This window comes from Neopsephotus bourkii, unplaced genomic scaffold (assembly GCF_033783945.1).
Source record: "Neopsephotus bourkii isolate Nb327-2 ecotype Australia unplaced genomic scaffold, CSIRO-AGI_Nbou_v1 NB_1025, whole genome shotgun sequence".
Taxonomy (NCBI): Eukaryota; Metazoa; Chordata; class Aves; order Psittaciformes; family Psittacidae; genus Neopsephotus; species Neopsephotus bourkii.
In genome coordinates this window covers 233513-258938 of record NW_026901514.1, presented here as the reverse complement: position 1 = coordinate 258938, position 25426 = coordinate 233513, and the positions used below count along the sequence as shown (strand labels likewise).

General features: G+C 60.8%; 2 protein-coding genes across 2 annotated transcripts; one reads left to right on the top strand and one right to left on the bottom strand.

Annotated features, from left to right (window-relative positions):
• The first annotated feature begins 49 nt into the window (after positions 1–49).
• Positions 50–10947, top strand: VARS2 (valyl-tRNA synthetase 2, mitochondrial). Its single transcript, XM_061360438.1, has 28 exons — positions 50–253; positions 948–1095; positions 1182–1282; positions 1463–1575; positions 1674–1740; positions 1820–1917; positions 2019–2100; positions 2849–2968; positions 3058–3169; positions 3270–3358; positions 3568–3658; positions 3765–3892; positions 4030–4133; positions 4260–4341; positions 4459–4535; positions 5069–5247; positions 5379–5449; positions 5647–5772; positions 6250–6354; positions 6637–6705; positions 6820–6898; positions 7019–7146; positions 7581–7733; positions 8379–8579; positions 9106–9217; positions 9689–9867; positions 9981–10091; positions 10807–10947. The coding sequence occupies exons 1-28, from the start codon at positions 50–52 to the stop codon at positions 10945–10947; spliced, it is 3270 nt and encodes a 1089-aa protein (XP_061216422.1).
• A 6641-nt stretch (positions 10948–17588) lies between these two features.
• On the bottom strand, positions 17589–23441 carry LOC133216026 (basic proline-rich protein-like). Its single transcript, XM_061360437.1, has 4 exons — positions 21725–23441; positions 21089–21319; positions 18899–19162; positions 17589–17800 (listed from the first exon to the last, which is right to left on the bottom strand). The coding sequence occupies exons 1-4, from the start codon at positions 23439–23441 to the stop codon at positions 17589–17591; spliced, it is 2424 nt and encodes an 807-aa protein (XP_061216421.1).
• Positions 23442–25426: the final 1985 nt, after the last annotated feature.

Below are 25426 nucleotides of genomic sequence, written 5' to 3'. Positions count from 1 at the left end.
TGTCACGTGAGCCGGGCTCCCCCCGGGTCCTAGTGCCCTCCCTCCCTCCATGGCGGCCCCGGTGCTGTCCCGCGGCCTGGCCGCTGCCCCCCGCTCTCTACGGGCGGCCCTGGGGGCCCGGCCCCGGTGCTGCGGGGTCCCCCCCGGGACCGAGGGACCCCCCCGGGGCTCCCCCGAGCGGAACCGGCTCCGGGACCGCGAGTACAAGGAGAGGAGGCAGCGGGAGAGGAGGCAGAGAGCGGCCGTGGGGCAGGTACGGGGCTGGGACACTTGGGGGGGGGGGGTACTGGGGGCAACTGGGAGCATTGGGGTGAGCTGGGGGGCACTGGAGTGTGTGGTGCGGATTGGTTTATAGTGGTTTTAATGGGGCTGTGTTGGTTTATAGTGGTTTGTATTGGTTTATTCTGGTTATATCACTGTATTGGTAATACTGCAGTGGTTTGTACTGGTTTATAGCAGTCTGCATGGGTGTATATTGAGCTATATTAGGTTCCGAAGATCTGTAGTGGTTATACTATTAGACTGGTAATAGTAGACTGGTTTGTACTGGTTTATATTGGTTTTTATGAGCCTGTATTGATCTGTTCTGGTTTCTATTGGTTCATACCGGTTATGCTAGTGTACTGATAATACTATAGTGGTTTTTGCTGGTTTGTAGTGGTTCTTATAAATCTACACTGGTTATGTTATTGTACTGGTAGTATTGTAGTGGTTTGTACTGGTTTATATTGGTTTCTATGGGCCGGTATTGAGCTATACAGATTTTTAGTGGTTTACAGTGGTTATGTTAGTATACTGATAATACTATAGTGGTTTTTACTGGTATGTAGTGGTTTTTATGAATCTATGTTGGTTATGTTGTTGTATTGGTAATATGGGAGTGGTTCTGACTGGTTTATAGTGGTTTTTATGAAGTTATGCTACTTATAATATTGCACTGGTAATAGTACAGTGGTTTGTACTGGTCTATACTGGTTTCTATGGGTCTATACTGGTTTACACTGGTCTGGCAGGTGCCAACAGCCCCCCCCAAAAGCTGGACCCCCAAAAGCATCGTTGAGTACGAGCACCCCCTGGAAGCCGATGGCAAGAAGGGTACGGAGGGGGGGTGACATTGGGGGGGGGCTATGGGTGATGTGTGGGGCTGAGCACTGCCCCCTGGTGACACCTTTGGGGTACAGCCACGGGGGTGCCGCTGCCCCCCTCTTACAGCCCCCGCTACGTGGAGGCCGCCTGGTACAGCTGGTGGGAGCAGCAGGGCTTCTTCACCCCCCCGGCCTCGGTGAGTGGGGCACAGGCACCAAGGGGGGGGGGGTAAATGCAACCCTATGGGGGTTCAATGCATTCCTGTACTGAGCTGTGCCCGGTCTCAGCCCATTCCTGCCCTGAGCTGTGCCCGGTCTCAGCCCATTCCTGCCCTGAGCTGTGCCCGGTCTCAGCCCATGTTCCCCCCCCATAACAGACACCAGCCGGGGGCCGTGTCCTGAGCCTGGTGCTGCCCCCCCCCAATGTCACCGGCTCCCTGCACCTCGGCCATGCTCTGACAGTGGCTCTGCAGGATGCTGTTGTGCGCTGGTCAGTGGGGATAGGAGCCTGGGGCACCCATAAGGGGTGTGTTGGGGGGGGTGGTGGGAGCCTGGGGGCACCCATGGGTGCTGGTGGTGCTGTTTCAGGCGGAGGATGCAGGGCTGGACCGTGCTCTGGGTGCCGGGTACTGACCATGCTGGTATTGCCACCCAGGTGAGACCACCCCCCCCTTTATCCCCATTGTTCCCAATGTCCCAACCAGCCTCCCCATTGTCCCCATTGATGTCCGCAGGCAGTGGTGGAGCGCTGGTTATGGCAGCACCGGCGCTTACGGCGCCAGGATTTGACCCGTTCCCAGTTCCTGGAAGAGGTTTGGGCCTGGAAACAACGGTGAGGGGGACAATGGGGACGTGGCAATGAGGTGTATGAGGTGACATTGTCACCCCAAAGCCATGTGTGTGTGTGTCCCCACCCCATCCCGCTTGGTCCAGGCATGGGGATGAGATCCTGCAGCAGCTTCGGGCACTGGGGGCATCGCTGGACTGGAGCCGCTGCGCCTTCACCATGGACCCGGTACATTGGGAACCCCCATAGCATCCCCAGTGTCTCCCCATTGTGTTCTCATTGTGTCCCCAATGCATCCCCATTGTGTCCCCATCATGTCCCTATCATGCCCCCAATGGCTCCCCATTGTATCCCCATTGTATCCCCAATGCATCCCCATCGTGTCCCCAATGCATCCCCAATATGTCCCCATCGTGTCCCCATTGTATTCTCAATGCATTTGCAATGCATCCCCATCATGTCCCCATTGTATCCCTACTGCATCCCCATCATGTCCCCATCATTTCCCCATCATGTCCCCATTGTATCCCCAATGCATCCCCAATACATCCCCATCATGTCCCCGTTGTATCCCCAATGCATCCCCATCGTGTCCCCATCGTATCCCCAATACATCCCCATCGTGTCCCCAGTGCATCCCCATCATGTCTCCATCGTATCCCCAATGCATCCCCAATGCACCCCAATACATCCCCATCATGTCCCCATTGTATCCCTACTGCATCCCCATCATGTCCCCATCATTTCCCCATCATGTCCCCATTGTATCCCCAATGCATCCCCAATACATCCCCATCATGTCCCCGTTGTATCCCCAATGCATCCCCATCGTGTCCCCATCGTATCCCCAATACATCCCCATCGTGTCCCCAGTGCATCCCCATCATGTCTCCATCGTATCCCCAATGCATCCCCAATGCACCCCAATACATCCCCATCATGTCCCCATTGCCATGTCCCCATCACATCCCCACAGGGCTTCTCCCGGGCGGTGATCGAAGCCTTCGTGCGCCTGCACGAGGCCGGGTTGATCCATCGCGACCGCCGCCTCGTCACCTGGTCCTGCGCCCTGCGCTCCGCCCTGGCTGACGTGGAGGCGAGTGCGGCCCCCAAGGCTCCCTCAAGTGGCCCCAAAGGCTCCTTGGGGGGTCCCCGTGGTGTCCCAGCACCCCCATCTCCATGCAGGTGGAGCCCCGCTCCCTGACGGGCCCCACGGCGCTCCGTGTCCCCGGCTGTCCCCATCCCATCACCTTCGGCCTCCTCGTCACCTTCGCTTACCCCGTGGAGGGGGGGGACGGTGAGTGGGGATACCCCCCCCCCCCACCCCGTGCACCCTTAATGGGTTGCCCCACCATGCTCTGACACGTGTGTGCATCACGTGTGCTTGGCATGTTCAGGCCTGGAGCTACCGGTGGCCACGACGCGGCCGGAGACGATGCTGGGGGACGTGGCCGTGGCCGTGCACCCTGAGGACCCGCGCTACACGGTGAGGGGCGGGGCTTACGGGGGGCGTGGCTCAGCAGCAAATCAGCCATTGGCTGTTGAGCTGCTTTAGCGCGTCGCCTTTTATGAATGGGTGCGTCCATATAAGGGAAGTAGGCGGGGCCTGTAGGCGCGCCATGGGGAGTGGGGGCCCGATGCTCTTAAAGGGACAGTGCGGATTGTGCCCGCCGTGATCCCCCCCCTTTTCCCCAGCACCTCCATGGACGCCGGGTCCGGCACCCGTTCACGGGGCAGCTCCTGCCCATCGTCACCGACCCCTCCGTGGAGCCCACTCAAGGCACCGGTACTGGGACCAGTATGGGGCTAGGACTGGGAGCCAGGCTGGATGAAGGGGGGAGGGGGGGTCTCAATGGGCTCAAGGGGGTTAATGGGGTGTTCCCCCCACACAGGCGCAGTGAAGGTGACCCCGGGGCACAGTCCCCGTGACCTGGTGCTGGCCCGGGCCCAGGGGCTGCCCCTGCTCTCTGTCATTGGGGATGATGGCACCATGTGCCCCCCAGGTGGGGGGTGGCTCCAGGTACTGCTCGTCCCCATGTCTGTCCTTGTGTGTGTCCCTGTGTCCCCATGTGTGTCTCTATGTCCATCCCCATGTCCCCATGTATGTCCCTATGTCTGTCCCTATGTCCATCCCCATGTCCCCATGTGTGTCTCCAGGGTGTCCATCGCTTCGAGGCACGGGACAAGGTCGTGGCTGCTCTGGCTGAGCTGGGGCTGCACCGGGGCACCCAGGACCACGCCATGACCCTGCCCATGTGCAGGTACCTCCCTATCCCGTCCCCATCCCGTCCCCATCCCGTCCCCATCCCTATCCCATCCCCATCCCATCCCCATCCCCATCCCATCCCCATCCCATCCCCATTGAGGTGACCCTGGTGCCCCCACAGCCGCTCTGGGGACGTCGTTGAGTACCTGCTGAAGAGCCAATGGTTCCTGCGGTGCCAGGAGATGGCAGCACGGGCCCGGGAGGTGACAGGGACATGGGGATGTGGGATATGGAATATGGGGTATGGGATATGGGGATACAGGGGGGGACACCCCGAACCCAGCCTGTGTGACCCCTTCCCATTCATCCCCCTTCCCTAGGCAGTGACATCCGGACGTCTCCAACTCATCCCCAAGTTCCATGAGAAGAATTGGAAAACGTGGATGGATAATGTGGGGTAAGGAAAAGCATCCCTATGTCCATATATTTTTATATTTCCATACTCAATATTTCATAGCCCATACCCTATATTCTATACTCCATATATCACATATTCTTACGTTCTCATATCGCATACCTCATACCCCATATACCCCATATATACCATACCCCATACCCCGTACCTCATATTCTATATTCCATATCCCATATACCTCATATTCTCATGTCTCTATATCACATATCCCATACCTCATGCCCCATATCCTATACACCCTATACCCCATATCTCATACCCCCCATATCCTATACTCCATATACCCCATATCTCTATGTCCCTATACCCCATACCCCATATCTCATACCCCATATACCCTATATCTGCGTGTCCCTATATCCTATACCCCATATACCCTATATCCCCATGTTCCTATATCCCATACCCCATATCCCATACCCCATATATCCTATATTCCTATGTCCCTATATCCCACACCATATATCCTATACCCTATACACCCCATATACCCTATATCCCATTACCCCCCACAGGGACTGGTGCCTCTCCCGGCAGCTCTGGTGGGGTCACCGGGTCCCCGCCTACCGAGTGCAGGGGCCCCCTCCAGCGCCCCCTGGTGGCCTCTGGGTGGTTGCACGCAGCGAGGCCGAAGCCCGAGCGGCCGCTGCCCGGCTCCTGCGCTGCCCCCCCGAGGGGCTGCACCTGCAGCAAGGTCAGAGCACCCAAAACCCCCTTTTTCACCTCAAAACCCCTCCTTTTTCACCCCAAAATTGGACCCCCAAACCCCTCCTTTTTACCCCAATCCCCTCCCTTCTGACGCCTTTTGGGGTGTCCCCCCCTCAGACCCCGATGTCCTGGACACGTGGTTCTCATCTGCACTCTTCCCCTTCGCTGCACTGGGCTGGCCCCAAGAGGTGAATGGGGGGGCACATAAAGGGGGGCAGGAAGGGGAAACAAAGGGGATGCAAATGGGGCACAAATGGGGTACAAAGGGGGCACAAATGGGGTACAAAGGGGGGCACAAATGGGGTACGAAGGGGGGCAAAAATGGGGTACAAATGGGGCACAAACGGGGCACAAAGGGACCCAAGGGCCCCTCTGGTGTCCCCAGACCCCCGACCTGCAGCGCTTCTACCCCACGGCCCTGCTGGCCACGGGCAGCGACCTCCTCTTCTTCTGGGTGGCCCGAATGGCCCTATTGGGCCTGCAGCTCACCGGCCGCCTGCCCTTCACCCAGGTACCACCCCATAGACCCCAATGTCACCCCCATAGACCCCAATGTCCGCCCCATAGACCCCAATGTCCGCCCCATAGACCCCAATGTCCGCCCCATAGACCCCAATGTCCGCCCCATAGACCCCAATGTCCGCCCCATAGACCCCAATATCCCCCCCATAGACCCCAATGTCCGCCCCATAGACCCCAATATCCCCCCCATAGACCCCAATGTCCGCCATAGACCCCAATGTCCCCCCAATACCCCAATGCCGCCCCATATCCCCCCCATAGACCCCAATGTCCGCCCCATAGACCCCAATGTCCCCCCCATAGACCCCAGTGTCCCCCCCATAGACCCCAATGTCCTCCCCCTGTGTGTCCCTATGGACCCCAATGCCCCGTCAGCCCATGGGGCTCCCATCCCCATGTGGGGCTGCTCCGTGTTCCCAAATGTCTCCTATTCCCACTCTGGAATGTCGTTGTCCCCCCCCCCCAGGTGCTGCTGCACTCGCTGGTGCGGGATTCCTATGGGCGCAAGATGAGCAAATCCCTTGGGAACGTCATCGACCCCCGGGATGTCATCGCTGGGGCCTCGCTGCAGGTGGGAGACCCCATAATAACACATGGGAGACCCTATAATAGCATATGGGAGACCCTATTTACTGTAGGGTCTCCCAATGGGGTTGGTGTTCACTGCAGGGTCTCCCAATGGGGTTGGTGTTTACTGCACCCCAACACGCAGGGTCTCCCAATGGGGTTGGTGTTCACTGCAGGGTCTCCCAATGGGGTTGGTGTTCACTGCAGGGTCTCCCAATGGGGTTGGTGTTCACTGCAGGGTCTCCCAATGGGGTTGGTGTTCACTGCAGGGTCTCTCCTATTGCAGGACCTGCAGCAAAGGCTCCACACCAAGGTCCTGGACCCCCACGAGCTCCGAGTGGCCACAGAGGGCCAGGTTCGCCCTTCCCTGCCCCATAGCCCCCCTTTACCGCTCCAACTCCTCCCTTTGACCCCCCCATATCCCCCCCATAACCCCTCCTTTTCCTGACCCCCCCTTTCCCCATTGCAGCGGCTCCAGTTCCCCCAGGGCATCCCTGAGTGTGGTGCTGATGCCCTGCGCATGTTCCTGTGCTCCCACAATGTGCATGGTGAGAGCCGGCGGGGGGGCACTAGGACCCTGCGTGCCCCCCGTCCCCATTGAGTGCCCTTGGTCTCCATTGGGTGCCCCCCATCCCCATTGAGTGCCCCTATCCCGTCCCCCCCCATAGGGGACAGCATCCGGGTGGCCGCAGGGACAGCCCTGACCCACAGGCGCTTCTGCAATAAGGTCTGGCATGGGGTCAGGTTCGTGCTGCAGGCACTGGGGCCCCACTATGACCCACAGCGACCTGAGGAGGTATGGGGGGGCAAAAGGGGGGTTTTGGGGGGCAAAAGGGGGGTTTGGGGGTGGAAGAGGGGTTTGGGTGGGTAAAGAGGGGGGTATGGGGGGGTTTGGGGGGTTCAAAAGGGGACTTTGGGGGTGGAAGAGGGGTTTGGGTGGGTAAAGAGGGAGTTTGGGGGGTTTAAAAGGGGACTTTGGGGGTGGAAGAGGGGTTTGGGTGGGTAAAGAGGGGGGTATGGGGGTTCAATGGGAGGGTTAGATGGGTAAAGGGGGGGGTTTGGGGAGTGAAGTGGGAATGTGAGGGGTTTGGGGGTTAAAGAGGGAGTTTGAGGGGGTGTAAAAGGAAGGTTTTGGGGTTAAAAGGGGGGGGTTTGGGGGTGCAAGGGAAATGCCCCCCCCAAGCATCCCCCTTTGCCTCCCGTTCCGCATCCCTGTGTCCATTGCCGCAGTGCTGCCCCCGTGTGGCCATGGGGCGCTGGGTGCTGGGGCGGCTGCTGCAGGCGGTGGGAGCCTGCACCCGGCACTTGGAGGCGCTGGAGCCCCACGGAGCCCTCGGGGCCGTGCAGCACTTCTGGACCCGGAGCTTCTGCGACGTCTTCCTGGTGCGTGTGGGGCCTGCCCCTGAACCCATTGAGGGCACTGATCCCATTGAGGGCACTGAACCCATTGATGGCACTGATCCCATTGATGGCATTGAACCCATTGATGGCACTGAACCCATTGATGGCACTGATCCCATTGATGGCATTGGACCCATTGATGGGTCCATCCTGCCCCTGCCATTGATGGCAATGAACCCATTGAAGGTATTGAACCCATTGATGGGTCCATCCTGCCCCTGCTATTGATGACATTGAACCCATTGGTGGGGCCATCCTGCCCTTGCCATTGATGGCAGTGAACCCATTAATGGGTCCATCCTACCCCTTCCATTGATGGCATTGAACCCATTGATGGGTCCATCCTGCCCCTTCTATTGATGGCACTGATCCCATTGATGGGTCCATCCTGCCCCTGCCGTTGATGGCACTGAACCCATTGATGGCACTGAACCCATTGATGGGTCCATCCTGCCCCTGCCATTGATGGCACTGAACCCATTGATGGCAGTGAACCCATTAATGGGTCCATCCTACCCCTTCCATTGATGGCATTGAACCCATTGATGGGTCCATCCTGCCCCTTCTATTGATGGCACTGATCCCATTGATGGCACTGATCCCACTGATGCCTCCTTCTCCCCATAGGAGGCCTCCAAGGGGCTGCTCCAGGACCCGGTGACAGCGCCGGACACGCGCCAGACCCTGCTCTGCTGCGTGGATGTGGGGCTGCGGCTCCTGGCCCCCTTCGCCCCCTTCCTGAGCGAGGAGCTGTGGCAGCGGCTGCCCCGCGCCCCACCGGTGCCCCCCAGCATCACCCTCGCGCCCTTCCCCGATGCCTCCAGCCTGGTGAGTGCCATTGAGAACACACCGAGACCCCATCGATGGCTCGGTACTGCCCTATAGACACCCCATTGACACCCCATTGATGCCCCATTGGCGTTTTGTTAACACCCTATAGGCACCTAATTGACACCTCAGTGCCACCCCTTTGACACCTCAGTAACTCCCCATTGATGACATCCAATTGATGCCCCATTCACCTCTCATTAACCCCCTATAGACATCCTATTAATGCTCCATTGATGGCCATTGACATCCCATTATCACCTTATTGACAACTCAATAACTCCCCATTGATGACACCCCATTGACGCCCTATTGACACCTGAATAACTCCCCATTGATGCCCTATTGACATCCCATTCACATCTTATTGACACCCCTTTGACGTCTCATTAACACCCCATTGACATCCCATTAACACCTCAATAACGTCCCATTGATGCCCTAATGACATCCCATTGATGCCCTATTGACGTCTCATTAGTGCCCCATTGTCCCCCCATTGACCCCGTTGTCTGTGTCCCCCCAGGCCCACTGGCACTGCCCCACTGTGGAGCAGGAGGTGGGGGCCATGCTGGAGGTGGTGCGGGCAGTGCGGGCGCTGCGGGACACCTTCCGCCTCGGGGCGGCCCGGCCCCCCGGTGAGTACAACATGTCCCAGCATGCTTTGGGGCAGTCAATATGGCTGACATGCATAGGGGACTACATGTCCCAGCATGCCCTGGGGCAGCCCATATGGCTGACATGCATAGGGGACTACAAGCCCCAGCATGCCCTGGGGCAGCCAATATGGCTGCTATGCACAGGGGACTACAAGTCCCAGCATGCCCCGGGGCCTTCAATGTGGCTGTCAGTCATATGGGACTACATGTCCCAGCATGCCCTGGGGCAGCCAATATGGCTGACAGCTCTACAGGCCTCCATGTCCCAGCATGCACTTGGCTGCCCCATGCCTCAAGATGGCGGCCCCCACTGGAGGCCGCCACAGCCCATACATCCCATCATGCTCTGGGGTGCACGGAGGCGGCCATGTTTCCCTCACACCCCCACTGGAGGCAGCCATGTTGGGTGGGCCGAGGGGCAGCGCCGCTATCCCAGCATGCTTTGCGCAGTGGTGGTGCAGTGCCCGGCGGAGACACGCGATTGGTTGGAGCCGCTGGGCCCCACCCTCCGGACGTTGGCGCAGGCGGGGCCGCTGAAGCTCCTCCCCCTGGGGGCGGAGCCAGAGCCGGGCCCGGGCTGGGTGAAGGCGCCCGCAGGCCCCGACACCCACGTGCTCCTCTGCCTGCAGGTGAGTGCGCCCCGGGGCATTGTGGGATATGGGAGGACCGCAGGGGCATTGTGGGATACTGGGGGTGTCCCAGGGCATTGTGGGACAAAGGAGGACCCCCCCCTTCCTTGCAGGGCCTGGTGGAGCCGGCGGCCGCCCGGGCCCAGCTCCGCAGCCGCAGCCTCGGCCTCCAGCGGCGCCTCCAGAGCCTGGGGGGGACCCCAGAGCCAAGGGACCAGCACCAGGTATGGCCCCATTGAGCCCCATTGAACCCCATTTAACACCATTGACCCCCATTGCATCTCACTGCACCCCATTGAATCCATTGACGCCTGTTGTACACCCATTGTATTCCATTGTACCCCATTGAACCCCATTGACCCCTGTTGCCCTCCACTGTGTCCTATTGATCCCCACTCTACACCATTGACCCCTATTGTATACCCATTGAACCCCACTGACCCCCATTGTATCCCTTTGACCCCCATTGACCCCCATTTCATCCCGTTGACTCTCATTGTACACCCGTTTAACCCCATTGACTCCCACTGTACCCTTCTTGTATCCAATTGACCCCATTGTGCTCCATTGCACCCCATTAGGCCCCATTGTATCCCATTGCTCTCCATTGTACCCCCATTGCACCCCACTGCCCTCCCTTGTGCGCCTATTGCCCTCCATTGCACCCCACTCTACCCCCACTGCCCCCCCTTGCATCCCATTGTATCCCCATTGCCTCTTATTGTCCCCCATTGCCACCCATTAACCCCCAGTGCATCCCATTGGCCCCCATAACCCTACAGGGCCCATGGGGGGGGGGGGGGGGTTCATTAAATTAACCACATTAACTTCATTAATGGGGGGGCTCATTAACCTCATTAATGGGGGGCTCATTAACCTCATTAACGGGCAGCTCATTAACACTGTCATCTTTAATGTGCCCCCCCCCCCCCATCCCAGGTCGCCATCCTCCGCTCCGAGCTCGCCCGCCTCCAACAAGCACTGGAGGCCCTGGAGCCCTTGGACCCCCCCTCGGACCCCCCATTGAACCCCCCCTCAGATCCCCCATTGGACCCCCCCTTGCACCCCAAAACCCAATAAACCCCCCCCAACGCCCTCTTTAAGCTCTCTTTGGCCTCATTCTTTCCCCCCCGGGACCCATCACGAGTGTCCTGGGCTCAGCCCACATTGGGGGGGGCTGGGGGGGGCCAGGCTCCTCCTCCTTCCCCCCCCCCGCCCCCCCCATTCCATTGGGATCCAGGCGCTGCCGCTGCTGTGTGGGGACATCGGGGACAGCGACGCCTGCTCCTGCCTCAGGTATCGGATCCCCCCCCCATGGTCCCTGTTTGGGCTCCCCCTTTGTGTCCCCCCCACACCCCCATGTCCTTGGTGTCACCCCAGTGACGTCCCCATCACCATCACCTCTGGTTCCCCCCCCCTCCCCTTCCCCAGGTCATGGCTGAGGGGTGCCCCAGCGCTGCCCCCCCCATGGATGCCCCTATGGATGTCACCATGGTCCCTATGGATGTCCCTATGGATGTTGCCATGGTCCCTATGGATGCTCCTATGGATGTTGCTATGGTCCCTATGGATGTCCCCATTGTTACCGTCACCCCCTGGACCAGCGGCATCACCATCACTGTCACCGCAGCACCACCGGATGAGGATGATTGGGACAATGGGGACATTGGGGACAATGGGGATGTGGTGACCCCAAGGGACAATGAGGATGTGGTGACACCAAAGGGCATTAGGGACGATGGGGATGTGGTGACCCCAAAGGGCACTGGGGACAATGGGGACGTGGTGGCCCTAAAGGCCATTGAGGACAATGGGGATGTGGTGACCCCAAAAGACATTGGGGACAATGGGGACGTGGTGACCCCAAAGGACATTGGGGACAATGGGGACTTGGTGGCTCCAAGGGACAATGAGGACAATGGGGTCGTGGTGACCCCAAAGGGCACTGGGGACAATGGGGATGTGATCCCAAAAAGCACTGGGGACAATGAGGATGTGGTGGCCCCAAATGACATTGGGAACAATGGGGACGTGGTGACCCCAAAGGGTACTGGGGACAATGGGGATGTGGTGGCTCCAAGGGACATTGGGGACAATGAGGATGTGGTGACCCCAAAGGGCATTGGGGACAATGGGGATGTGATGACCCCAAAGGGCATTGGGGACAATGGGGATGTGGTGACCCCAAAGGGCATTGGGGACAGGGATGGTCTGGACCTCATGGACAAGGACACTGGGGACAGTGGGGATGTGGTGGCTCCAAAGGGTACTGAGGACAATGGGGATGTGGTGAGCCCAAAGGACATTGGGGAAAATGGGGATGTGATGGCTCCAAGGGACACTGGGGACAATGAGGATGTGATGACCCCAAAGGGCACTGGGGACAGGGATGGTCTGGATCTTATGGACAAGGACACTGGGGACAATGAGGATGTCGTGCCCCCAAAGGACAGTGGGTACAATGGTGACAATGGGGATGTGGTGACCCCAAAGAGCATTGGGGACAATGGGGATGTTGTGACCCCAAAGGACATTGGGAACAATGGGGATGGGGTGGCCCCAAAGGACATTGGGGACAGTGAGGATATGGTGACCCCAAAGGGCATTGGGAACAATGGGGATGCGGTGGCCCCAAAGGACACTGGGGACAATAAGGATGTGGTGACCCCAAAGAGCATTGGGGACAATGGGGATGTTGTGACCCCAAAGGACATTGGGAACAATGGGGATGGGGTGGCCCCAAAGGACATTCGGGACAATGAGGATATGGTGACCCCAAAGGGCATTGGGAACAATGGGGATGCGGTGGCCCCAAAGGACACTGGGGACAATGAGGATGTGGTGACCCCAAAGGGCATTGGGAACAACGGGGATGCGGTGGCCCCAAAGGACATTGGGGACAATGAGGATGTGGTGACCCCAAAGGGCACTGGGAACAATAGGGATGTGGTGACCCCAAAGGACATTGGGGACAATGAGGATGCGGTGGCCCCAAAGGACAATGGGGATGTCGTGGCCCCAAAGGACATTGGGGACAGGGAGGCTCCGGACATTGGGGCCGAGGCCATTGGGGACCTCCCATCAATGGGGGACATTGGGGACATCCCTGCCTTTGGGGCTGGGGATGACGTCAGCGATGACGTCACAGGCTGGGGGGGCACCCTTGGGGGCACGTGCGTGGCCGGCGGCATCACCATCACGGTGGTGGCGCCCCCCCCGGAGGATGAGGATGTACCCGATGATGATGTCATCATCGATGATGATGTCACTTCCTCCGCCCCTGAGGAGCCCTTCGTGGGTGATGTCATTGCCCAGAGTGACGTCACTTCCTCCCTGCCCGGAAGTGATGCCGCAGATGACGTCATCGCGGGGGCCGACACCATTTCCGAGCTTCCTGGGGAGGAGCTTGCCGGCGGTGACGTCACTCACGGTGATGACGTCACTGATGACGTCATAGCCACACACAACCCCGTTGCCCTCTCCAGGGATACCCGCGCTGATGATGTCATCGATGACGTCACTGCAGAGGAAGACACGGCCAGTTTTGTACCTAGAGACGCCCCTGCTGATGACATCATCACCGATGATGATGTCATTGTCAACGATGATGATGTCATCACCGGTGATGTCACTTCCTCCTTGCCAGGAGACGGTGACCTCACTGGTGACACTATCTGCACCAATGAGCACGCCCCTTCCGCTTGGGATGACATCGCCGATGATGTCACGCCTGAGGATGACATCACTTCCCCCATCCCCATTGGCTGTGCTGGTCATGACGTCACTCCCGAGGGTGACATCACGCCAGGGGACCCCATGCCTGAAGACACCACCCCCCAGGACGATGATGTCACTGATGACATCACCACCGAGGCCCCCAGAGGGGATGCCCCAGGTAAAGGGGAGGGGCTATGGGGAGAGGGGGCGTGGTCTAACGCTAGACCACGCCCCCTCCCGTGTTGCCTGTGTCCCCCTACAGGCCCCCCCCAGGCGCAGACGCCCTCCCCCGGCTGCCCCCTCGTGTTCTTGGCCCTCGTCTGCCTCCTGCTGGCCCTGCTGCTGCTCGCAGGGGTCTTTGCGGTGCGGGGGGGGGTCCCCAATGAGCCCCCATTTGCTGGGTCCTTTGGGGGGGGTCCCCAAATCCCGTGGGGGGGAGGGGAAAGGGGAGGGGGGAGTGTTCCCATTCATGATCCCCAATGGGTCCCCATCAACTTGGGGTCCGGGAGGGGGGGGGGTTCCCCAATGGATCCCCAACCCTTGGGTCCCCATGGGAGGTCCTGGTGGGGGGGGGTGGTCCCTGTTAGCCCCCCCCCCGCAACGCTCTTATTGCCCCCCCTTCCCCCCCCAGGCCGTGCATTACATCCGGGTCTTCCTCATCAGCTCCGCCCCCATCGGCGAATCCTTCCCATGAATGGGATGAGAATGGGGGGGGGGGGGTGTGGGGGAGGTGCCTCCCCCTCTCCCCTTTCCCCAACAATAAATCCCAACCCCCCCCCTTCCCCGTGCCCCATTTGGCGAGCCCGGGCTTGCCCCAGCGCTGGGGCCGGACAAAGGCACAATGGGGGGGGGGGAGGGACCGAGCCATTGGGGACAATGGGGGGGGGGGCATTGGGTTGGTCCTGGCTCTATAAAAGGGGGGATGAGGCCATTGGGGGGGGGGGGGTCCGGTAGAGCCATGGGGGTGATGGGGACGCTCGTGGTGATCCTGGGGATGCTGCTGCTGATGGGGGGTGAGGGGGCAGTGGGGGGGTTTGGGGGGGCATTGGGGTAAGGGGGAGATGGGAGAAGATGGGGGCAAAGGGATGTGGGGGGACATTGGGGTAGGGGGGAGATGGGGGGAGATGGGGGCTAAGGGATGTGGGGGGAGCATTGGGGTAAGGGGGAGATGGGGGAAGATGGGGGCAAAGGGATGTGGGGGGGGACTTTGGGGTAAGGGGGACATGGGGGGAATGGGAGCAAAGGGATGTGGAGGGATATGGGGGGATATGGGATACAGGGATGGGGATGGGACATGGGGGGGGGGGGTGAAGGGCTGTAGGGGACCCAATGGGATCCAAAGGGACTCAATGGGACCCATTGGGACCTAAAGGGACCTGAAGGGACTCAAAGGGACCCAATGGGACCTGAAGGGACTTAAAGGAGCCCAATGGGACCTGAAGGGACTCAAAGGGACCCAATGAGACCTAAAGGGACCCAATGGGACCTAAAGGGACCTGAAGGGACTCAATGGGACCTGAAGGGATTCAATGGGACCTGAAGGGACTCAAAGGAGCCCAATGGGACCTGAAGGGACTCAAGGGGACCAATTGGGACCTAAATGGGACCCGAAGCGGCCTCACGGGTACCGGTTCCCCCCCGCAGGCCCCGCGGCTCCGGTCCCTGCCCCGCAGCACCCCTGGGGCCAGGCCCTGGCCTCGCTGCTGCGGCTCCTGAACCTGCTCCCGAGCGCCCCCTTCGGGACAGCGGCGGCAACAGCGGGCGGCGGCGGAACCGCGGGTCCCCCCCGGCAAGGGCTGCGGGCACCGGGGATGGGGACACGGGGACAAGGGGCAGGGATACGGGGACAAGGGGAATGGATACAGGGAGCAGGGAGAGGGATACAGGGACAAGGGGGAGGGATGCAGGGAGCAGGGGCAGGGACGCAGGGAGCAGGGGAATGGATGCAGGGAGCAGGGAGAGGGGTGCAGGGAGCAGGGGTACAGGGACAAGGGGAATGGATACAGGGGCAAGGGAGTGGGACACAGGGAGCAGGGAGAGGGATGCAGGGACAAGGGGAATGGATACAGGGACAAGGGAGAGGGACACAGGGAACAGGGACAGGGACACAGGGACAAGGGATAGGGGCACAGGGACAAGGGGAACGTCCCCAAGGAGCAGGGATATGGACACAGGGACAAGGGACAGGGACAAGGGGGCAAGGGGAGCGGATGCAGGGAGCAGGGACATGGACAGGGGGAGAAGGGGAACGGATGCAGGGACAAGGAGAATGGACACAGGGGCAAGGGGAATGGATGCAGGGAGCAGGGACATGGATGCAGGGAGCAGGGATGCAGGGACAAGGGGAATGGATGCAGGGACCAGGGAGAGGGATGCAGGGAGCAGGGACAGGGATGCAGGGACAAGGGACAGGGATGCAGGGAGCAGGGACATGGACACGGGGAGAAGGGGAATGGATGCAGGGAGCAGGGACAGGGATGCAGGGAGCAGGGACAGGGACACAGAGACAAGGGGAATGGATGCAGGGACAAGGGGAACGGATGCAGGCAGCACGGACCTGGATTCAGGGACAAGCGGACCCAGCCCAAGGACCAGGAGCGCGGCTCCAGGCACTGGGACCGCATCCACAGGGACAAGGGGCACGGATCCCGGCCCAAGGGCCATGGACACAGGGACAAGGGGAACGGATCCCAGCCCAAGGGCCATGGACACAGGGACAAGGGGAACGTCCCCAAGGGCCCCTCCAAGGCCCCCAGGCCCAGGGGGGGCTGCGGAGCTCCAGTGAGAACCGGAGCCGGATGAGGGCGATGCCACCGGAGCCTGGGGACATCGGGAGTCAGGACGGGTCCAGGGACACCGAGGACAGCGGGAGCAGAGGTACCAGGATGTGGGAATGGGGTAATGGGATAATGGGGAATGGGATATGGGGTATATGGGGTATGGGATATATGGGGTATGGGATATGGGATATATGCGGTATGGGATATATGGGGTATGGGATATATGGGGTATGGAATATGGGATATGGGGTATGGGATGTGGGGTATGGGATATATGGGATATGGGATATGGGGTATATGGGGTATGGGGTATTGGATGTGGGGGACACAACCCCAGTGTCCAGCTCTGTCCCTCACTGTGTCCCTTCTTCAGGCTGGGGACACTCAGAGGAGCTGCAGGACGTGGCATAGAGCTGTCCCCATGTCCCCCTATGGATCCTGTGTCCCAATGTGCCCATGTCCCAATGGTCCCATATCCCAATGTCCCCATGTCCCCCTATGGATCCTGTGTCCCAATGTCCCCATGTCCCAGTGGTCCCATATCCCAATGTCCCCATATCCCAATGTCCCAATGCCCCCCTATTGATCCTGCATCCCCATGTCCCCCTATTGATCCTGTGTCCCAATGTCCCCATGTCCCAATGTCCTCCTATTGATCCTGCATCCCAATTTCCCCATGTCCCCCTATTGATCCTGTCTCCATATCCCAATGTCCCAATGTCCCCATGTCCCAATGTCCCCATATCCCAATGTCCCAATGCCCCCCTATTGATCCTGCATCCCCATGTCCCCCTATTGATCCTGTGTCCCAATGTCCCCATGTCCCAATGTCCTCCTATTGATCCTGCATCCCAATTTCCCCATGTCCCCCTATTGATCCTGTCTCCATATCCCAATGTCCCAATGTCCCCATGTCCCAATGTCCCCATATCCCAATGTCCCCATGTCCCAATGCCCCCCTATTGATCCTGCCTCCCCATCTCCCTCTATTACCCCCATGTCCCCATCCCATCTCCCCATTAAAGACTGAAGCAGCATCACCCCCATTCCCATCCCTATGTGTGTGTGTGGGGGGGGTCCCCCAACATTAACACCAAGCCTGGGTCTTAAGGAGCCTTTAATAGGGGGCATCCATGGGGTCAATGGGGCCGGGGGGGCGCTGCTGCCTCCTCCCTATGGCTCCATGGGGCTGGTGCCCCATAGCCCCCCCCCTCCCCCCCTTGCTCAGGAGCTGCCCCCTGGCCCCGCCCCCTGGCCCGGGGCTGCCGTGGCCCCGCCTCCTTCCCACTCGGGCAGGGGGGGCCATGGGGCCACGGGGACCACGGGCAGGGGGGGCTCGGGGTCATCGGGCCGGGGGGGGCCCTGCGGCCTCGGGGGGGGGCCGGGCACGGGGGGGGGCGGCTGGGGGGGCGCTGGGGGGCGGCGCTCGGACATGGCTGGGGGGGCAAAGAGAGAGAGGGGTTATGGGGATCCCACCCCCATTGACCCCCCCATTGACCCTCGTTATGGAGACCCCCCCCATTGACCCCCGTTATGGGGATCCCACCCCCATTGATCCTGTTACGGTCATCCCACCCCCCATTGACCCCGTTATGGGGATCCCCCCATTGACCCCCGTTATGGGGACACCCCCCCGATTGACCCTGTTATGGAGGTCCGGGACCAATCCTGCCCCCCCCCTCCCCCATCCCATAGGGCTCCCCCCCACCGGTACCTGGTGTCTATGGCAGCAGCTCCAGCGCAGCACCGGGATCAATGGGAGCACCGGGAACACCGGGAGCAATGGGAGCAGTGGGAGCAATGGGAGCAGTGGGAGCAGTGGGAGCAATGGGAGCAATGGGGGCAATGGGAGCAATGGGAGCAGTGGGAGCAATGGGAGCAATGGGGGCAATGGGAGCAATGGGAGCAATGGGAGCTCTTATGGGCACCAGCAGGGCTGGAACCGGCCGGGCTGGAAGGTCGGGGGGGGGAATGGGACGTGGCAGCAGCTGCCCATGAGTCAGAGCCGCGCCCGGCCCTAGAGATAGAGCTGCCCCATAGACCTGCCCTATAGACTGCCCTATAGACCTGCCCCTATGGAGCTGCCCCATAGACCTGCCCCATAGACCAGCCCTTATAGACCTAACCCCCTATTAAACTGTCCCTTATATAGACCTGAACCTATAGACCCCCTATAGACCTGCCCCTATACACCTAACCCTTACAAACCCGACCCCTTTATAGACCTGCCCCTATTGTCCCCCCTATAGACCTGCCCCTATAGACCTAACCCCTCTTAACCTCTCCCTTATATAGATCTGACCCTATAGACCATCCCCCTATAGACCTGACCCTATAGAAACCGGGTGTGCGTTGGGTTGGGGACACTGGGGGGTGCTGGTGGTGACCCCTGGGTCCCTCCCCAGCTGATCCCAAGGACCCGGGGTCCCAAACAGCCCCCAGAGGGGAGCCTGGGCTCCTGCTTTAAGCCCAGGCAGAGGTCAGGTTGTGGGGCTGGCTATGGGGCAGGCTATGGGTGAGGTTATGGGGCTGGCTATGGGCCAAGGTGTGGGTCAGGCTGTGGGGCGCGGGCAGGGGCACGTTGGGGAGCGGGGGGGGCCCCAGCAGGTCCCGCAGCTCCGGTTCCAGCTTCAGCTCCAGCTCCTGCGGCCCCGTGGGGCTCGCGGTGGGGCCCGCGGTGGGGCCGGGCCCCGGGGGGGCCGCGGTGGGGGGGGGCCGCGTGTTGGGGGCGCTCACGGGCACCGGAGCCGTGGCGGGGACCGGGACCGTGACCGGCACCGGGAGGCTGCGGGCGGCGCCTGCGGACACCAGGGGGCGCTGCTGGGAACGGGGCTCCCAGTGCGATGGGGACCCGCAGCCCCCCATAGAGCCCTATAGAGCCCTATAGCCCCCTATAGCCCAATAGCCCCCCATAGCCCCCTATAGCCCTATAGTCCCCTATAGCCCAATAGCTCCCCGTAGCCCCCCATAGCCCTATAGTCCCCTATAGCCCCCACAGCCCCCCTATAGCCCAATAGCCCCCATAGCCCTATAGCCCCTTATAGCCCCCAAGTCCCTCATAGTTCAATAGCCCCCCATAGCCCCCATAGCCCAATAGTTCCCCATAGCCCCATAGCCCCCCATAGCCTCCCATAGCCCCATAACCCCCCATAGCCCCATAGCCTCCCATAGCCCCCCATAGCCCAATAGCTCCCCATAGCCCCATAGCCCCCCATAACCCCCCCTAGCCCCATAACCCCCCCATAGCCCCATAGCCTCACACCCAGGCGGGACCCACGTGTTGGGCACCCACCGAGCAGGACGAGCAGGAGCCCGAGGGTCCTGAGGGCACCCATGGGTGCTGCTTGTGGGGCCGGGAGCGCCGGGAGCACCGGGAGCACCGGGAGCACCGGTTTTATGGGCAGGGATCCTCCCATCGCTGCTCCCACCCCAGCCGCCTACGGAGGGTGGGGAACCGGGACGGCCGCCGGTGGTATGGGGTCGGACCGGTCCTAATGGGGTCACACTGGGCCTAATGGGGACAGACTGGGACTAATGGGGTCACACTGGGCCTAATGGGGTCACACTGGGCCTAATGGGGCCAGACTGGGACTAATGGGGTCACACTGGTCCTAATGGGGCCAGACTGGTCCTAATGGGGTCAGACTGGGCCTTATAGGGCCAGCCTGGTCCCCAAGTGCCACCAGCCCTATGGGTGCCCTTGGCTCATCTCCCATGTCCTAGTTCCTGATATCCCCATCCCATGGATATCCCATTCCCCATGTCCCCATTGTCCCCAGTGTCCCCATCCCATTCCTGATGTCCCCAACCCCACCCCATGGATACCCCAATCCCCATGCCCCACTGTCCCCATTCCTTCTATGGGGAAGTGATGGTAGAGCGGTAGATGCGGTTTCCCTTGGTTTCAGTGGGTCCTGTGCCCCACAGCATCCCCATAGACAGGCTAAGGAGGAGTGGGTTTGAGGACCAGGGAGTGGGGTGGGTCAGGAACTGGTTGGGAGGAGGCAGAGCTGTGGTCAATGGGACAGGGTCCAGTTGGAGGCCTGTGACCAGTGGAGTGCCCCAAGGGTCGGTACTGGGACCAGTGCTGTTTAATCTATCCATCAATGGTTTAGATGGGGGAACCGAGGGTGCTCTCAGCCAGTTCACTGATGGCACTGAACTGGGAGGAGTGGCGGACGCACCAGAAGGTGTGAACTGGACACACTGGGGAGCTGGGTTGGCTGAACTGGGGCCTTGCATATGGGGCAGAACAACCCCATGGACCAGTACAGGCTGGGGACTGACCCACTGGGAAGGAGCGAAGGGGAAAGGGGGTGCTGGTGGATGATGGGGTGACCATGAGCCCACACGGTGGCCAAGGCGGCCAATGGCATCCTGGGGTGCATTAGAAGGGGGTGGTCAGTAGGTCCCCTCTGCTCTGCCCTGGTGAGACCCCATCTGCGATACTGGGTCCAGTTTAAGGACAGGGAGCTGCTGGAGAGAGTCCAGTGCAGGGAACTGGGATGGTGAAGGGAGAGGAGCATCTCCCTTATGGGGACAGACTGGGGGAGCTGGGTCTCTATGGAGAAGAGGAGATTGAGGGGTGACCTCACCAATGGTTACAGATAACGGGTGGGTGTCAGGATGATGGAGCTGGGGGTTCCCAGTGATGCCCAGTGCTGGGACAAGGGGCAATGGGTGCAAACTGGAGCATAGGCAGAACTTAGCTCCTGTGAGGGTACCAGAGCACTGGACCGGGTTCCCCAGGGGGGCTGTGGGGTCTCCCACATTGGAGATATTCATGGGCACGTTCCTGTGGGATGTACCCCGGGTTACCCTGCTCCTGCAGGGGGCTTGGACCGGATGAGGTCCCTTCCAACCCTTGGGATTCGGGGATTCCCCATGGCCCCATCCCATGGATACCCCCATGGCCCCATCCCATGGATACCCCCATGGCCCCATTCCTATCCCCACTGGCCCCATCCCATTCCTCATGTCCCCATTGTCCCCATCCCCATGTCCCCATTCCCATCCCCATGTCCCCATCCCCATTGTCCCCATCCCCATCCCATTCCCCATGTCCCCATGTCCCCATCCCCATGTCCCCATTCCCATCCCCATGTCCCCATCCCCATGTCCCCATGTCCCCATTCCCATCCCCATGTCCCCATCCCATTCCTCATGTCCCCATTGTCCCCATCCCCATTGTCCCCATCCCCATCCCATCCCCGCGGTGTCCCCATTCCCCCCCCGCTCCCTCCGGTTGATGCCAGTGCCGAGCCCGCTGCTGCCGTGAGCGCCTTTATTGGGATCCATCCCTCGGGATGCGGGGTCCCCCCCCCCGTTCCCGTTCCCGTTACTGGGCGCAGTCCCCGCACCCGTTCTCCTCCCCCCCGCCGCCGCCTCCCGCCCTGGAGCCGCTCCCGGAGCCCGGCCCCCGCTCCCTGCGGACCGGGACGTAGCCGCCGATGCGGGCGGGATCGCGGAGCCCCGGCACGAACGGGACCGAGGGGTTCTTGTACCCGGGCCGGCGGCTGCCGCCATAGGAACCGGAGCCAGAGCCCCCCGAGCCCCCCCCATAGGAGCCGGAGCTGGAGCCCCCCCCATAGGAGCCAGAGCCCCCCCCATAGGAACCAGAGCCCCCCCCATAGGAACCGGAGCCAGAGCCAGAGCCCCCCGATCCCCCCCCATAGGAGCCGGATCCTCCTCCATAGGAGCCGGATGAGGGTCTCCCCCCATAGGAGCCCGATCCTGATCCCCCCCCATAGGAGCCCGATCCCCCCCCATAGGAGCCGGAGCCACCCCCATGGGAGCCCGATCCCGATCCTCCTCCATAAGAGCCGGCTGCAGGTCTCCCCCCATAGGAGCCGGACCCTGATCCCCCCCATAGGAGCCCGATCCCTCTCCCCCCAGAGGAGCCCGATCCTGAGCCAGAGCCCCCCCCATAGGAGCCCGATCCTGATCCCCCCCCATGGGAGCCCGATCCTGATCCCCCTCCATAAGAGCCGGATGAGGGTCTCCCCCCATAGGAGCTGGATCCTGATCCCCCCCCATAGGAGCCCGATCCCCCCCCATAGGATATTGAATCACCCCCATAGGAGCTGGAGTCGCTTCCATAGGAGCTTGATCCAGTCCCATAGGATCCTGATGAGCCCCCATAGGATCCTGGTCTGCCAGAGGATCCCGATCCCGATGAGCCCCCATAGGAGCCTGACCCAGTCCCATGGGATCCCGATGAGCCCCCATAGGAGCTGGATCCACCCCCTTGGGATGAGCCCCCAGAGGATCCCGAAGCATCCCCATAGGACTCCGGGAGCCCATAGGATCCTGAGCTGTCCCCATAGGAGCTGGATCCCCCCCCATAGGATCCCGATCCACCCCCATAGGATCCCGATCCGCCCCCATAGGATCCCGATCCGCTGCCTCCTTGGGATCCGGGTTTTCCAGATCCAATCCCTCCCTGGGATCCCGGTCTTCCCGATCCGGATCCGCTTCCCCCCTGGGATCCAGGGCTTCCCGATCCGGACCCACTGCTCCCATGGGATCCAGGGCTTCCTGATCCAGACCCACTGCTCCCATGGGATCCAGGGCTTCCCGATCCAGACCCACTGCTCCCATGGGATCCAGGGCTTCCCGATCCAGACCCACTGCTCCCATGGGATCCAGGGCTTCCCGATCCAGACCCACTGCTCCCATGGGATCCCGGTCTTCCCGACCCGGATCCACTGCTCCCATGGGATCCCGGTCTCCCCGCTCCGGATCCGCTTCCCCCCTGGGATCCCGGTCTTCCTGATCCCGACCCAGTTCCATAGGATCCCCCACTGGATCCCCCATAGGAGCCGGGTCTCCCGGATCCAGACCCACTTCCCAAAGCCCCAAGTCCGTAGGATCCCGGTCTGCTCCCATGGGATCCTGCCTTGTTCCCGGAGGATCCCGACGAGCTTCCGGCTCCTTGGGATGCTCCGGATCCGCCTCCATAGGATCCGGATCCACCTCCATAAGATCCTGCATCACTCCCATAGGATCCTGCATCACTTCCATAGGATCCTGCATCACCTCCATAGGATCCCGCATCACTTCCATAGGATCCCGCATCACTTCCATAGGATCCGGACCCACTCCCATAGGATCCCGAGGCGCTCCCCTGGGATCCGGCCCCCCCCAGCTGGGGGCTGAGGAATCCCATGGGATCCTTGCATGGATCCACCCCGGCCATCAGCGGCTCCAGGCGGGATCCGGATTCGCAGCGGGCGGAGACGCCTGGGGCAAGGCGGAGCCTCAGCCCCGGCCCCAGCCCGCTCCATCCCATCCCATTCAATCCCATTCCATCCCATTCCCCCCAGTCCAACCCATTCCATCCCACTCTATCCCAGTCCATCCCACTCTATCCCAGTCCATCCCACTCTATCCCAGTCCAACCCATTCCATCCCATTCCAACCCATTCCCGACCCATTCCAACCCATTCCATCCCATTCCAACCCATTCCATCCCATTCCAACCCATTCCATCCCATTCCAACCCATTCCATCCCATTCCAACCCATTCCATCCCATTCCATCCCATTCCATCCCAGTCCCCATCCCGCTCCATCCCATCCCATTCCCCCCATTCCAAGCCATTCAATCCCATTCCAACCCATTCCATCCCACTCTATCCCAGTCCCCATCCGGCTCCATCAGATCCCATTCCCCCCATTCTAACCCATTCCATCCCACTCTATCCCAGTCCAACCCATTCCATCCCACTCTATCCCATTCCAACCTATTCCATCCCACTCTATCCCAGTCCCCATCCCATTCTACCCCACTCTATACCAGTCCATCCCACTCTATCTCAGTCTCCATCCCATTTTATCCCCATCCACCCCATCCCTCTCTATCCTATTCCATCCCATTCCATTCCCTCTCTATCCCATCCCACTCTATCCCATCCCTCCCTATCCCATCCCTCTCCATCCCCATCCCTCTCCAACCCCATCCCTCTCCATCCTATCCCTCTCCATCCCTATCCCATCCATCCCCATCCCTATCCCCATCCTTCCCCATCCCTCTCTATCCCATCCCTCCCTATCCCACCCCATCCCTATCCCATCCCTCTCCATCCCCATCCCTCTCCATCCATCTCCATCCCCATCCCTCTCTATCCCATCCCTCTCCATCCCATCCCTCTCCATCCCCATCCCTCTCCATCCATCTCCATCCCCATCCCTCTCTATCCCATCCCTCTCCATCCCTCTCCATCCCTATCTCTCTCTATCCCATCCCTCTCCATCCCATCCCATCCCTATCCCTACCCCTATCCCCATCCCTATCCCTACCCCATCCCTATCCGGTCTCTCACCTCCCATCCCAGCGCACACCAGGAGCACCCCGAGGGCCGGCAGCAGCCGGGGCCGGGCCATGGCCGGGGCCATCGGAGCCAGCGGGGACGGAACCGGGAGCCGGGACCCGGGAGCGCCCTTAAATGGGGCCGGGCCCCGCCCGCAGCCACGCTCTGAGTCACGGGGGAGCGGCACCGGGGCGGGCACCGGGGGGGGGCACAATGGGGGTACTATGGGGGTACAATAGGGTCCTATGGGGGTACAATAGGGTCCTATGGGGGTACTATGGGGGTACTATGGGGGTATCTATGGGGCCCTATGGGGGTATCTATGGGGGTATCTATGGGTACAATGGGGGTACTATGGGCACATGGGGGCATGGGGTCCAATGGGGGTCTATGGGAATAGGGACAGGGGGTACAATAGGGTCCTATGGGGGTACTATGGGGGTACTATGGGGGTATCTATGGGGGTACAATGGGGGTATCTATGGGGCACTATGGGGGCACTATGGGGGTCCAATGGGGGTACTATGGGGGTACAATAGGGTCCTATGGGGGTACAATAGGGTCCTATGGGGGCACTATGGGGGTTCTATGGGGGTACTGTGGGGGTACTATGGGGGTACAATAGGGTACTATGGGGGTTCTATAGGGGTTCTATGGGGGTACAATGGGGGTATCTATGGGGGTACAATGGGGGTACTATGGGGGCACTATGGGGGTACTATGTGGGTATCTATGGGGGTACAATGGGGGC